Source organism: Jaculus jaculus, chromosome 3 (assembly GCF_020740685.1).
Source record: "Jaculus jaculus isolate mJacJac1 chromosome 3, mJacJac1.mat.Y.cur, whole genome shotgun sequence".
NCBI classification, from domain to species: Eukaryota; Metazoa; Chordata; class Mammalia; order Rodentia; family Dipodidae; genus Jaculus; species Jaculus jaculus.
This window is the reverse complement of record NC_059104.1, coordinates 116,504,536-116,520,846: the sequence shown is the minus strand read 5'-3', so window position 1 is coordinate 116,520,846 and position 16,311 is coordinate 116,504,536. Positions and strand designations below refer to the sequence as shown.

Below are 16,311 nucleotides of genomic sequence, written 5' to 3'. Positions count from 1 at the left end.
GACCTGACCTCAAAACAAAATAAAATTTAATTAACTAATTAATGATAATTAGCACACATTACCAGAAGGTGCCGCGCACGCACACACGTGCGCGCGTGTGTGTTTGCACATGTGTGTGTACATGCATGAATTTTATTTCCTTGAAAGGTTTGCACGAACTTATATCTTTGAGAAGACCTAGATCCTACAAAAGGAGGCTGCCAGTAAATTATAGAGTCAGACCTCCACACCTGTTCTTGTGCTCTTCTTATCTTTCTGGTAAAGGGTAATTCACAGTAGAAGTGTGGGTACACAGAGTTCCTTCAAGGAAGAGACCACCCTGTTGAGCAGCCTAATACAGAGCCTGGGTTCTCCTTGGAATGTTGGGGTTCCACAGAGCCGTGGCTCGGGCTGGGCCTCCTGACACTAGCACCACGCAGCAGGAGTGAAGTTGGAAATAAGATCTGACAATGAAAAACAAAGAGTTGTAACCCAGAGAAACCCACCTGGAGCCCTTCTTCTCAGAGTGACTGAGGATGCCTACAGCGTAAGCAAGGGTCTCCACACAGAGCTAGAGAGTTGCTCCATCTGCAGAAAAGCAGGTGCCAATACAAGGTGCTCAGGCTGGGCTCCATACTCAGGAGGAAAGTACCTCCTGTGTGTTTCCAGCTGTAATTCAAAAAGCTACTGCAGCAGACCAAGAGTGACCCCACACATTAGCACATCACCTCTCTAAGCACAAGCGAACTACAAAAGTAGAACAGCCCACTAACCATTTCCCTCTCAATAAGGTAATTTCAGGCATGACTGAACCTTTATGTCAGAATTTCCTTCCAGGATTCTTGGCAAATTCGAGATAGAGGATTCTTGGTATTGAGGTTAAAAAGAAAAAGGAGGAAATTAGTTCTTAGGGTTCCAGAAGGAGAGAGGTCCAAGACCTAAAGAGAAACACTGTCCACGCAGGCCAGCATTGCCAAGGAGGCAGAGGCTGCCTGAAACCTCCTTTACAGGCCCCACTATCCCATCCCATTCACAGAGGTGTGGGCCCATCTTGATACTATCACATTGGCAACACCATGCTTTGGACACCACAGCAGCAAGGATCTTTCTTCCTTACCTTACAGCAGACACTGAGGTGACGTCCGCTTATCACTACCAAATATGCCAGAGAAAGTATCCTAAGGAAAAAATTGTTTAAAGATGTTGAGATGATTTCCATGCCACAAAGACTTATTAAGGTCCTCAAAAATAGCCAAGAAAACAGTAATAGAAGAATGGAATTCAGTCACACATGCCTGTCATAAGTAACACATTAAACTTGAGTCTATTCAGATAAATATTAAGTACTGGCTAGCTGTGAAGTGTCTCCTACTTTACGAAAGTCTTCAAAAATCTTACCCTTCTTGGAATCTTGTTTAAGAAGTCCAGATTTAATAGAAATAATTTGAAGATGCCATTGTTTCCATTAGTAAGTAAAAAGCACCAAAGACGTATTAAAAACACCATTGCTTTTGTAGATAACCCCTATGATAATCGTTGATACAGATTACCATTTGATAAATTGAATCAAACCTGGTAATTTTGTTTTTCAAATTTATTTGCATGTGTGTGTGGTGGGGGTGGACATCATGGTCTCTTGGTGCTGTAAACTAATGCCCATTTGGTTTCTGTGAGTAGCTGAGGAACTGAGGCAGGCTTTGCAAGCAAATGCCTTTACATAATCCTTCGCTCCAGGCCCTAAATCTGGTGATTCTTTTAGCATATTTATAGCTTCTTGAGGCCAAATTCCATGCGGCATTTTATTTTATTTACATTTCCCAATTTGGAACCAACCACATATTTTTATCAGTATGTTATTTTTAAATGGCTGGGAAAGTGGAACAAAACCTTTACATAAAAGTTTCTTTGAGCCAGGCATGGTGGCACACACCTTCAATTCCAGCACTCAGGAGCCTGGGGTAGGAGGATGGCTGTGAGTTCAATGCCACCCTGAGTCTACATAGTGAATTCCAAGTCAGCTTGGGCTAGACAGAGACTCTGCCTGGGGCGGGGGGGGGGGGGGGGGGGGGAGGGGGGTTAACCTAGTTTATTGTCCCAAATAAATATTTTCAAGTGAAGAAAAGTTTATTTTAATAGTTTCATTGGTTTGGGGTCCATATCCACAGTCCATACTAATTTTGTCAAATGTGTAACTGGCATTGCTAAAGATATCTCAACAATAAAACTGTGAACTCAGTATATTCAGCTGTTATTCTTACTGAGCTTGAAAATGACAAGGTTTTTTTAATGCCATTAAACACACTTAACAAAATTTAAAGGAAATAGTTATTTCTTTAATCACCACACCACTTTTTTCATATCTGTTTAACAGAAAAGAAAAATAAATACCAAATCCAAGGGCTAAGCTTTCAGTCATGTAGCTGCCCCCCTCCCTCCCAGAGCAACTGCCCCCACTCAGAGAAGACACAAGTAGCTAGAAAGAATTCAGGACAAAAGCCACTGACCATGAGACAGTGCCCCTAGACCACATCTAGAGAAACTGTTTTCCTGGATGTACAACTCTTTTACCATATAATCCTACTTCTACTTTCCTACCTATTTGCAGGTGTAGGAAGAAAGCAAGCCCATTTACCAATTATATAGTGGCCCATCAATATGTATTGAGATTTCTATTTGCTTATGCAACTTAGATATCTGTTCAGGCTACAGCCATATGAAGTATATGTACACCAGAAAAGATGGTGTATTTCACAACTGGTAGAACTGGGAAGCCCACCCCTATATTCCTACATCTCCTCAGAGAGCATGAGGCTATGGACATTTTGTCCCACGTCCTGAATTGTTATAGCCCTTCTTTCATCTTATTTTCAATCCAAGTACAGATCTCAGCTTCGTTCCTGTGGTTCACAAATTAAAAAGACTCACATACCATAGCTTAATTTGCATGATGGGCACATGACACTACTACACCATTTTCATTTGATTTTGCTTGGTATTGTTCATCATAAGGTATTATTAAAAATGAACAGAAGCCGGGCGTGGTGGTGCATGCCTTTGATCCCAGCACTCAGGAGGCAGAGGTAGGAGGATCACCATGGGTTCAAGGCAAACCTGAGACTACATAGTGAATTCCAGGTCAGCCTGGGCTAGAGTGAGACCCTACCTCTAAAAACCAAAGAAAAGAGCAGAAATAGCTCACATAATGCCAAACAAGTACATGCAGGAGTTTTTATAGAAATACTGGAGAGACGGATAGAATATAGAAAGAAAAATCATGGAAGCATCTGAAAATTGCCCATCAGGAAGCATTGTCCTGAAAAGTCCTTTCACCTCTCTTACAGCAGGTGGCCTCTCAATTGCACTTGGACTTCCCAGCTTCTATTCACCTAGCTTCTTGTTTGTTTGTGGTGAGTTTTGGAAGCATAGTCTCACTATAGGCTGGCCTTGAGCTGCTATATAGCCCAGCCAGTCTCACAACCTTCCCTCAACCTCCCAAATACTCGGTCATAGGCATGTACCACCATGCCCAGCTATTCACCTATTTTTAAAAATATTTTATTTTATTTATTTATGAGAGAAAATGAGGCAGATAGAAAGAAAGAATGGACACACCAGGGCCTCTAACCACTGCATATGAACTACAGACACATGTGCCCCCTTGTGCATCTGGCTTACATGGGTCCTGGGGAATCAAACCCAGGTCCTTAGGCTTCACAGGCAAATGCCATAACTGTTAAACCAGATCCCTCCTCACCTATTTTTGATGTGTGTTTCTTTACCTACTCTGTTGTCCCTGGGGTTTTGGATTTCTCACGTTCTTCCAGGATGCTCAGCTGAAAATCGCATTTTCATTAACAGGCCACAACCTTCTGAGGAGTACTTGTATGCATAAGCAATAAAACTGTGTTCTGTTATATTGTTAGAACATTTGCCTCAACATTCTTTTATCTTTGTATCTATTGAATTTCCCTTTCCATTTAAGAAGCACAGAACCAATTAAATTTTTATTTAGGACTATCTCTATGAATGCACTTGGTTTTTTTAAATAGAATTTGAGTTTTGACATACAGTAGACAGTTTCTTTTGCACACAAAGATAGCTGTCAGTGCAACTGCCAGTCTATAAATGTCCAGATTGCCAAAGAACTCCCTGGCCCCCTTTGTGTCAATAACTATTTTTGACACATCTTGATAACTCCATAGTCTTTTTACATTTCTTATTCTCACTCATCTATAATAAGTCAGGACTTTAAAATGAGACAAGACTCTTCAAAGCACCAAGGATTAACTATGAACTTACTCAATTAGTATTCCTCACCAGTACATAGTGCCACCTCTTCCTGGATGTATTCCCAAAAAGCCACATTTCATCAAACTCCTTCTGCAAACATTAACTGATTTTTTTTTTTTTTGCTGTCTCCATCTTTTGTTCCTAAATCTCAACTGATCCACCAATATTTCTTCAACTCTGGATTTTATAGCAACATTAGATATGCATTACTGGCTACATTTTTCTTTGTCATAAAAATGTAATTTATTGAACCATAATAAGAGTGTCCTCTTAAAACAGTCATTACCCTGCCAATCCTCACCAATTTACATACATTCCCATTTTCATAAATTTGATTTCTAATTACCTCATGTAGATGATCACATTGTAATTCATGCCTGTGCTGCAGACATCAGGTGCATAAATTCTGATAGATTTGTCATATTTAAGTTTAAAGAAACCACTATAGGCATTTTTGAGGAAATGTTCCTTATTGCTTAAATCTAAGTACTCATTGTACACACAGGGTCACCAAATATTTTGTCTTGTAGCACACATCACACTTCACTGCATTGCTTATCTGCCCCTGTATTAGACTGTTATCATCGTTACGGTAAGGGACCATGTGGTCTCGTTTACTGATGTATCTCCAAGCTATGTGCTTGGCCCACTAAATATGTGGTAATGCTCTCATCACTTTTGTTGTGCCATTATTTTCAGAGAGAGTTTCACAAGATGTAATTTATAGAATGGCATACTTTTACTCTGAATTCACTTTACCTGCAAAGACCCTGAAGCCATTCAAGCCCATGAAAACTGATGGGTATTTTCCTTACCAAAGGACAAAGGTGGATCATATGCACTCACACTTCAAAATATTAAAATACTGCTTTTCTAAAGTTTATTTAAAAATATAACATTTATTTATTTGCAAACATACAGACAGAGAGAGAGAGAGAGGGAAAGAGGCAAGAATGGGTATGCCATGGCCTCTTGCCACTGGAAACAAACTCCAGGTACATATATGACTTTGTGCATCAGGCTCTATTTGGGTAGTGGGGAATCAAATCTTGGCTGTTTGGCTTTGCATTTAACTTCTAAGTGATCTTTTTGCCCTTCAAAAAAGTTTTTTTAAGTTCATTTTTGTAAGTTAGCCCAAACTCAAAACACATTTTTTTAAAATTTATTTATTTATTTAAGAGGGAGAAAGAGAGAGAGAGAGAGAGAGAGAGAACTGGCATGACAAGGCCTCCGGCTGCTGCACACAAACTCCAGAAGCATGCACCATTTTGTACATCTGGCTTAAGTGGGTACTGGGGAATGGAACCTGGGTCCTTTGGCTTTGTAAGCAAGCACCTTAACCACTAAACCATCTCTCCAGCCCTCAAAACATATTTTGATAGGAATAGATATACTATATATGTCTATGTAGTATATGTATACTATATATGTTTGTAAATATAATATATATTACATTTACTAATACATATCACTGTCTGTCTTCTCAAGTCATTTTATCTTTCATGGTCACATTGAAACATAGCCCCATTGACAGTTAATAATTGTAAAAGGAGTGACTTTCTCTTATTAAGCTTATATAAACCAGGTCCCATGCTAAGTATATTACATTCTGTTTTTCCTGAAAGAACTGTGAAATAGGTACCATTATTTCTATCAAACAGAAGAGAGAATTTAAGTTGTGAAAGGTTAATAATTTGCCAAGACAGAGAGGTGTAGGAGATTGGTTTGGTTTGGTTTGGTTCTGTAGGAATTTGTTTTGAATACAGATTTGTATGACTACCAGGGCACAGTTATTTCCATTATGCAAAACAATCATAATATAAACAATTATAAAAATGCATAAAAAAATAAAATTAATAAAATTGCACTTAAACAATTCTTATTTGGTGTCTTTGAACTATTATAACCCCCAAATTGTAGTAGAATATTATTGGAGACAAAAATCATAAGAATAGATCAATGCAATAAAGTAGCTTTAAAGTGATCTTCAAAACACTGACCTTCTAATGAAGTTTCTGCCGTAACTAGTCACATGATCTCAAAGATAACACTTGAACTCCCCTTTGATCTTAATATACTGTCCTGGTCTATGCTTCTGATTACCATACATGCATGTTTAGTTATACAATCATGGCAAGACACCAGAGATGAACTTAACTTTGCTACTATCCAAATGCAGGTTCACCAGAAAGCAAATCTCCTTCAAACTAAAAAGGTTGACTATTGGGCTGGAGAGATGGCTTTGTGATTAAAGTGCTTGCCTGCAAAGCCTAAGGACCCATGGTTGATACCCTAGTTCCCACGTAAAGCCAGATGCACAAAGTGGTGTGTGGATCTGGAGTTTATTTGCAAAGGCTGGAGGCCCTGGCATGCCCATTCTCTCTCTCTCTCTCTTAAATAAATTAATAAAATATATTTTTTATTATTTATAAGAGAGGTAGAAAAAAAGAGCGAGAGAGAATGGGCATGCCAGGGTTTTAGCTACCACAAACAAACTCCAGACACACATGCCACCTGTGTGCATGTATCACCTTGTGCATCTGGCTTACGTGGGTTCTGGGGAGTTGAAGCTGGGTCCTTACACTAAGCCATCTCTCCAACCTTTTTAATATTATTATTATTTATGTGAGAGGGAGCAAGAGACAGAGAATTAGTATGCCAGGGCCTTAGCCACTGCAAGTATGTGAATTTTTTGTTTGTTTGTTTTTCAAAGTAGGGTTTCACTCTAGCAGAGGCTAACCTGGAATTCACTATGTAGTCTCAGAATGGCCTCCAACTCATGGTGATCCTCCTACCTCTGCCTCCTGAGAACTGGGATTAAAGGCATGCACCACCATGCCTGGATAAATAAAATATTTTTTTTTTAAATATTGAATAGTGGTCTGGAGAGATGGCCTAGCCATTAAGGCATTTTTCCTGCAAAGCCAAAGCATCCTGGTTGGATTCTCTATGATCCAAGAAAGCCAGATGCACCAGGGGGCATATGCATCTGGAGTTCATTTGCAGTGGCTAGAGGCCCTGGTGCACCCATTCTCTCCCTGTCTCTTTCTCTCTCTCTCAAATAAACAAATAAATAAAATATATTTTATAATGTTGAACGTTGACAATATTGTACTAATTTATTATTTTAAATGCCTAGTGATTTTATCCTAACTCCTTTCAATCTGAAGGAAAACTTGCAACCATCCCCCCTTCAGTCTACTATTCACTTTAATAACTAGGAAAAAAAGCATATTTTTCCTGGCCTTGACTCTGTACTGCCTACTGTTCTAGAACTAGTGCCATGGTTTCTTATTATTTACATATACTTGTATCTTCTTTTATGTCTATCTAGAATTCTTCTCCAACTGGTACATTCTATTCTCATTTTATTTTATAACTGTTTCAGGGTTTCACACAGCATAACCCAAGCCGACCTTGAACTCATAAGCAGTCTTCAGCCTCAGTTTCTTAGTTACTGAGTAACCATTCTTGACTTTCTACTCATCTTTGAATATTTACCTTAGGACTAGAGAGGATGGCTCAGTTGTTAAGGCACTTGCCTGCAAAGCTTAAGGAGCCATGTTTAGCTCTCCAGATCCCACATAAGCCGGAATCACAAAGGTGAGGTTAAGTGTAAGGTTGCACATGCCCACTAGGTGGAGGAAGTGTCTGAAGTGCTATTGCAGTGGCTTAGACCCTGGCATACCAGTTCTCTCTCTCTCTCTCTCTCTCTCTCTCTCTCTCTCTCTCTCTCTCTCTCTCTCTTTCTCTCTCAACCCCTCCCTCCCTCTCTCTAAAAATAAAATAAAAGAATACTTAGCTTAGGCATTGCCTCCTCTGTAAAGTATTCCTTAACCCACCAACAGAATTGTGTTTTATTTCTGTGTTGGCATAGCCATGGGCAGACTTCCATCACAGTATGCTCCACATACTTATGTATCTCAGACCCTATGCTTAGCCCAGAGTATGATGTGCAATAGATAGTCAATAAATATCTCCAATCCTCAAATGAGTAGCAAATATTTACATTTCTGTTATTTCTCACAGGTTTTTTACAGGCAAGAGGGCCACAGCAACAGTCAAGTTATTGAGACACAGAAACCTCAAGCAGTCCTTCCCCTCCCAGACGCTGGAGTCTATATTATTGAAGTTCGAGCCTACAGTGAGGGGGGGGATGGAACCGCTAGTTCCCAAATCAGGGTAGCTTCATATTCAGGTAAGTTTTAATGTAATAGGGATGGTTTGATGGGCATCAATGCAAAAGGGTATAAATCTCAAAACTGAATGATAGATTGAATAATTTGGAGATTTTTTGAGATGTTTCTCTTCTACTCCCAAATTTTCTTAACATGAATCATGGAAATTTACTCAAGACTACAGAGTTCCCACAAATCCAAAAAGTATTTAATGTTTTCATAATATACTTATTTGTGAAATTCCTTGGCCAATCACAATGTAATTGGTAAGTGACCATGGTTTTTGGAATGTTGCTTTTTCATTGATATTAGCAATAGTTTGACATAACCACTTCTCTTTATTATGATTGTCCTGCGAAACAAAGAGAAATTGAAAGGAGATGCTTTGAAATTTAAAAATCTAATATTTATTGATTTAAACAAGTGATAAATAGCATATATCATAGTATTATTAGAAACAATAACTCGTGTTAGTGAGCACTCGGTATGTAAAACATAATCAAAAAACCTTTACATGGGCTGGGGAGATGGCTCAGCAGTTAAGGCACTTGCCTGTAAAGCTGATGACCTGGGTTCAATTCCCTAGTACCCACGTAAAGCCAGATGCAAATAAATAAATAAACGAAAATACAAACTATTAAAAAAAAACCTTTACAAACATCATTCTATTCATATAAGAAAAATTCATGAGGTAGGTGGCATTTTTCCTATTTTACAGAAAGCAGTTAACTTGCCCGAATACACTGCTGCTAACTGGAAGGATTCAAACACATATAGGTATGTGTGTCACCAAGGCCACATGCATTATCTGAAATCAGTTATTACACTAGCAAGAAAAAAAAACAACACAGAAGGGAGATTTTATCTCCTTTTGGAGAAAGTTTGGAAGAAAGTAGCCATTCTGTCAAGGTAGTCACAGAAGAAAGTGGAAGTATGAATTATATAGGCCTATCTCTAAGTATTATATATGAACCATCTCTCTGGCTTCCAAATCCTAAATTATTGAATAAAAAATACAATATGAAATAGTTATGGAGTGATATTATTTGACTTTGTATGTTACATAATTATAAAACAATATCATTTTCATATTTTAGATTATTGTATTAATATAAGAAAATGTCTTATTTTTAGGAGTGATGCACTGAAATGTTTAAGATCTAACATATCACTTCTTTATGTCAGGGATGATATAAAGAAAATAATTAAGCATGAATGATAAATTGTCAGCAATATAGTAATCAGTGAATTATGTGGTTATATTTTTGACAGAACAAAAATTATTTTAAATGAAGAAAATGGGGCTGGAGAGTTGAGTCAATAGTTAAGGTATTTGCCTGCAAAGTCTAATGACCCAGGTTTAATTCCCAAGTACCCACATAAATCCAGATGTACAAAGTGGCACATGGATGGAGTTCATTTGCAGTGGCTAGAGGCCCTGGTGTACCCATTATCTTTCTCTCTCTCTCTCTCTCTCTCTCTCTCTCTCTCTCTCTCTCTCTCTCTATCTCATCCACCCATTTCTGCTTGCAAACAAATAAATTAAAAATATGAAGAAAGCCGGGTGTGGTGCTGCACACCTTTAATCCCAGCACTTAGGAGGCAGAGGTAGGAAGATTGCCATGAGTTTGAAGCCACCCTGAGACTCCATAGTGAATTCCAGGTCAACCTGGGCTAGAGTGAGACCCTCCCTCAAAAAGAAAAAATGAAGAAAGTGCATATAATAGAGAAAACATGACATCCTTAGATATTCAGGTAAAATATCTCATATTTGAAATACCTTAAGGTCACACAAAAACAATATGGTTTATGATTGTTCTTAATGAAAGTGTTGTTTTAACAGCAAAAATGGTGATGAAATCTTTGCATAAATTAATTTACAATTAAACTGGTCAGGTGAAGAGATGGAACTTCCAAGAGCACCTTGAAAGACAGATTATTTTTTCTGCCTAGGGGAAGGGATGACCACTCAGCACTTCCTTGCTTTATCAGAGTCAATTTCTGATAATGACCCATAGCAAGAATTTGCTAAGCCCTCATCATACACAAGGTGTAGGAAATGTTTTCCATACATTCTCTGATTTTAGCATTATAACAACATTTTGAGTTAATTTCCTTATTTTTTTGACTCTAGGAGGTCCCTTTTAACCCTAACAAGTCAAACTCAAACTGCCACTTGAATAAGGTCAGCTCCAATCTTGAAAGTATTTTAAAGAATCTGATTCTCCCATTTATACTTTAAATAAATTGTAGTATCTATAAAACAGTAGCAACTTTTACGTTTTAGTTAATAACATTTTGGCCAGAACAACCCATTACCTGAAGTAAAATCTTATTGTATTGTCTACTTTAGACCCATACAACCTGAGTAGTGATTGGTATAATTTTTATCACATTCTGGAAAAAAATGCCTGATATGTTCAGGTCAAACAGCTATATATTTTTATAGCTGGGGAGAGATTGATTTGTTTAGCTATGCTAAAATCAAGGCAGCTGTGTGGATTTTCTTTACATTTTAGGATAGGGAGCCTTCTTATATTTATTCACTTAGCTATGCTAAAATAAAGTTAGTGTTGTACTTACATTTTGGGATACAAAGCCTTCTTAGCATCCTAAAAGTAAGATGATTTTATCAGAACATCATTTGAGTGAATTTAACATAATTAATCTCAAACACATGAATTTTTTATTGTAATTTAAAGTGTATTTATTTGTGTTGTGTGAGATCACTCAGAATGATCTGTTCCAAGTAGACTTAAAACACACACAACTAGGCTCAGGGAATTTTGCAGAAGAGGAAGCAAAAAGATTATTAGAGCCACAAGTTGGGACATTTTGCCCAGAGATATTGTCTGTCCCCCATAACTGACTGCTGCCCCAACCTGCTTTCCCAACAAGGAAGACCTCTTCAGAAAAGGGGAAGGGAGGAAGGAAAGGATGGTACCAACATGTGAGGTTTACATACAAAATATGTCCATATCTAATAAGAAAAAAATTAAAGTGGAGAACAATTGAAGAAAAAAGTATATTTATTTGTATGTATGTGATAGAGAGAGAGAGAGAGAGAGAGAGAGAGAGAGAATTGTCATGCCAAGGCCTCTTGCCACTGCAAACTCCAGATACATGTGCCACTTTGAGCACCTGGCATTATGTGAGTACTGGAAAATTGAAACTGGTCCAACAGGTTTTACAAGCAAGCACCTTCAATCACTGAGCCACCTCCCCAGCTTGAGAAAGGAAGCCTTTACATGCTTGTTTATTTTGGATGTATATGCCATACAGAGAAGGCTGCTATCTATTTTTCTTTGTTATTACAACTCACATTTCACCATATTCATCCCAATAATCTCATTTTACACATTTTGAAACTTATTAAACATGATCTAATATGCATAAACTCCTGAGTTATGAATTTTTTAAATAAATAAAGACTGCCAATTTTGCATGTAAGTGTGTGTGTACATGTGATTTACCAAAAGTATAAGTCTTTAGCTCTCAAGAATGCCGAGTCATTATCTCTCTAGCAAAATTCACTTTCATGACCCCATGACAGCCAAATGAGAGAAGAAAACAACGTAACAGAAGATACTGAATACTGTGTGATTTTATCCTTATGCTGAAGGTTACAGCTAAAATCAGTCACTATTTTCAGAGAAACAATATATGAGAGCACACAGACCTATTAATCACTAGCTTAGTACTTTAAGCATTGAGACCTACTAATTGTTAGCTCAGTACTTTAATCAAGTTACTGTCCTTGTAAGCTATACTTCTCACATCTGCAACAGGAGCTGAGCAATACTTTAACCATATACTAGTCTTGTGAGAATCAAATACTGTGTGTGAAGGTCTTATTACAGTACTTAGCTTATAGTGAGAACTTATTAAATATCAATTGTGATGGTATTTCAGAAGACTTCTGGCATGAAGAGCCATCCCTATAATTCATGGTCATGGGGAACGATCAAAACTATCTCAAACCAATCAGGTCTGACCAGTTAGCTTAATTCATTTAACTGTATATAGTACCTTGATCATAAGAAAAACAACATCTCCTGGGTATAATAAGAACAATGAAAGTTTATTCTTCTTTACCAAATGTCGCATGATAATTTAGAATGTAAGCCTATTCACCTGAAAGAATATTAGACTCATAAATACAATAAGTAATTTTTTTCTTTAGATTTTGCAAGGTATGGTCCTGCTCTAGCCAAGACTGACCTGGAGTTCACTCTGTAGTCTCAGGATGGCCTTGAACTCATGGACATCCTCCTACATCTTCTTCCTAAATGCAATGAAATTTTTTTTTAATTAACCTTTATAATTAGAGGAAATGAGTATGATTTCATCATCCTTTTCACTTTTCACTTAATTTTTGTTCTGTTGCTTGAACTATATAAAATTGTTTCATTTTCAAATCTTGAACTGAACTAGAGATACTCCCATCCAATACATCACTGGTGGAAGTTTCACCAGTTCTCCTGGTTAGACCTGATTGCTAAACATGACAGCCTTTCAACACAGGGTCACAGATACACTTCTAAGCACCGTGTAAGGGTGGAGACCTCAGACAATGTTTCTGCACACTGTGTAAGGGTGGGGACCTCAGACAATGTTTCTGTGCACTGTGTAAGGGTGGGGGCCTCAGACAATGTTCCTGCATACTGTGTAAGGGTGGAGACCCCAGACAATGTTTCTGCTCACAAGCAGAGCACTCATCATTATCCAGCATCCCAGGAACAACACTTATCAAGATGATTTGTCTCACTCTTTTTTCACAGGTGGCAAAATCACTAGCGCTCAATCAAGCCTGCACAGTCTCTCTGCGACATCATCAGTAACACTGTTCTTGGCATTGATACTTCCTTCCAACTCCTGGTGAAAGCTGCTGAGTCCATTAGCTTTTCTTTGTTTAGCATGAGATCAGCGGTGGAGCGATGTAGTGTAAATGGAGACCCAGGATCCTGAAATGAGCTTTAAACACCTGGGAACACACATGGTGCACTTACAGGAGCTTGGGAGGTGGGGGGGATATTACTTATCCATCAGGTTTCTCTTTGATTTTTGTAAGTGAAGAGGACAGTTCTTGGTCCAATAAAAATATGCAGATTGTATGTAATGAATTTTTATAAGCAAAGGTAATTTCTGTCAAATGTATTCTTAATTTTTTAATATGTTGGAATTTGATTTTGTATCTGAGGACTCTGAGTGTGTGCCATCCATTTGTTAAGTAAGCAGACTCCAAAAGATCTGTTTCAAAACAAATACAAAACCGAGAAGAAAAAAAATTTAAGACTCTGAGTCTGGTGTCTTTTGAGTTTTCACTAAATCTGGCTATTCCAATTGCCAAACAAGAAGAAGATAAGAAAACACATTTCAGTTATGTGGTCCACTATAGATTAAATACACAAACACATCCTCAAACTATTGTGTGGTTGCATAACAAAATAGAAAAATCTTTCCATAGGCTTGCTGTTCCATATGAACCCCTAGAGCAATATATTAATGCAGGGGACAAGCCATTTCTATTAGTATAAGGCAAATGGAAAGTGAATCCAAATTAATTCATCAGTTTTCATCAAGTAGTATGTTATCAAGCAGCAAACACTTTATAGGTTTATTTTTAATGACTAAAGATAAAGTTACAAAAAATATACATTCCCTGAAAACTACAATGACATGCAAGCCAAGGTGTTAACTTTAAAAACAGATGTTGAATATGAGACTGAGCTGTCCTGTTGGAATTAAGTGCATAGCTTTCTTCTAGTTGCAAATAATTTTAAGAATAAGAAAATTTTGTGCAAATAAAGTAGCATGTTATCTGTAAATTAACATGGCTCAAGCATCCAGGTGTGGTAGCACATGACTTTAATCCTAGCAATCGGGAAGCAGAGGTAGGAGGATTGCTGTGAGTTCGAGGCCACTCTGACGCTACATAGTTAATTCCAGGTCAGCCTGGACTAGAATGAGACCCTAACTCAAAAAACCACACACAAAAAAAGGCTCAAGCAAAATAATCAATTTTTTCAGACACTTCTATAAAACACATGCTACTTGCACAATCCTGCCAACTATTAAAATAAAGAGGATATACTAGATAAATGGAATTTTTAAATGAATCTGTCGGAAAATGTCTTCATTCTAGGGACTCAGCTAGTCTAACGAAACATGCATAACTTTATTTGTGGCTTCAGAGGTAATGTCCCTTGCCAATGTGAGGAAGCAAGCTTAATCTAAGCAAGGTGAAGTCTACACCATTATAGCATCAGCTGCACACAAACATTCTTACAGACATGAGGGTGTTCAGAGTGGATACCACTCTTGTAAGTGTGTGTGAAGATAAGCACTGCAACTGCATTTTCCAGAGAAGAGCCCAGAGATACTAGCTTGTTGTTGATATGAGGACAAAAATTACTTTCATCTTTTCCTTTTTCTTTGTATAAAAACCTATTAACTGTTTGCATCTTTAATAACAAACAAATGTTATTATAACACTGAGCTCAAATTGACTCTAAAGGTTTGTCCTTGCAGAATCACAAGGGAGATGAGAGATCTCTGTTCTGTGTTATCTATGAGATTCTTCTCATAGCTACGGGCTTCTACATGTCAATTACTCATATTCTACTTGGAGATATCTGTAGCCAAGACACCTCTAAGCAAACTACAAGGGACTTGATATAGATGATAAGACATACTACACCCAATGATAATTCAACCTAAGAACTGTAGTGATAGCCAAGTGGCTTTTTCTGAATACCACCTTTGGCAGGACAGAAGAGGCTGGAGTAGAAAGACACTAATTACTAGCAAAATGGAAGCTCTACCAAGTCTGAGGTGACCTGCAAATGCAAATCATGAATCAGAAAAAAGTACAGGCTGTTTAAAACTAAGAAACATCTTTCATATTTGATGCATTGAAACATTTTCTTCATTTGCTATGACACTCTATCATAGATTTACTAAAATACTTAAAGAATAATCATCTTTTATAAATTCTTATAATAAAACAACCCCCAGTAAAATCAAATGCCACTATGAAGAAAATTAAGATTGACCAATATTTCTAAGTACCTTGTGGATTCTGCCAGGATATTTACATATAGAATGTCTGATGTATTCTTACAGAAATCAGATAGGGGAGGTTTTTACTCAACATCCACAAAATATGTATTTTGCATCATGGACCTATTTACAAAACTTGTTTTCAATGTTTGTGTACTTACATATTACACATTTGTTATTTTGTAGAAAGCAGACAGCATTCCTTCTGAAGGTACATTATTTTTCAGCTACAGTACTTAGTGAATTTTTTTCTTGGATGAAATAGTAACCACACAGTCTTAATTCACTACAGAGACTGTATTTTTGTATAATGTCAATTGAATTATAACGCCAACAGCACTCCTTATTATTAGAAATTTCATGAAAGCAAGTGTTTTGCATATCTTACTAAAGGTACTGTGGGATCCATGTCAAACCGTTAAATATATTGTATACAATCTGTATATATACTATATATAATGGTATATAACATGTGGAAGGCACAGTCAGATAATAGTTCTGTGTACTGTTCTTGTAACATTAGATCTTTTTAATAAATAATTCTGTTTTTATTGACTTTTATCTTTTCTCCTGTCAACTACATGAATGGCATGATTTCAGGCAGAGCAAAGAATGCTCATGAGGGCAATAACAGTTTCACACTGAAAATACCTTTTTCTAGGACTCTGCATGCTATTATTTTAGGATCAAAAGTTTCTATAGATATCTGTGGCAGTGCAGACTTAAAATGTGCTCTTTACGAATAAAATAAGCAAAGAAACAGGCAGAGATGGAAGAAGCTCAAAATAACATTCATGAGTTG

At 37.3% G+C, this 16,311-nt stretch overlaps 1 protein-coding gene across 3 annotated transcripts in view; it reads left to right on the top strand.

The window, feature by feature from the left end:
• Window positions 1-16,070, top strand: part of Cntn5 (contactin 5) — a 1,203,203-nt gene extending 1,187,133 nt beyond the window's left edge. For all 3 annotated transcript variants that reach the window (XM_045146290.1, XM_045146292.1, XM_045146289.1), the window contains 2 exons: window positions 8,299-8,467; window positions 13,229-16,070. In XM_045146290.1, coding sequence (XP_045002225.1) covers window positions 8,299-8,467; window positions 13,229-13,329 — 270 coding nt within the window. In that variant the 3' untranslated portion in view covers window positions 13,330-16,070. The remainder of the gene's footprint in view (window positions 1-8,298; window positions 8,468-13,228) is intronic.
• Window positions 16,071-16,311: the final 241 nt, after the last annotated feature.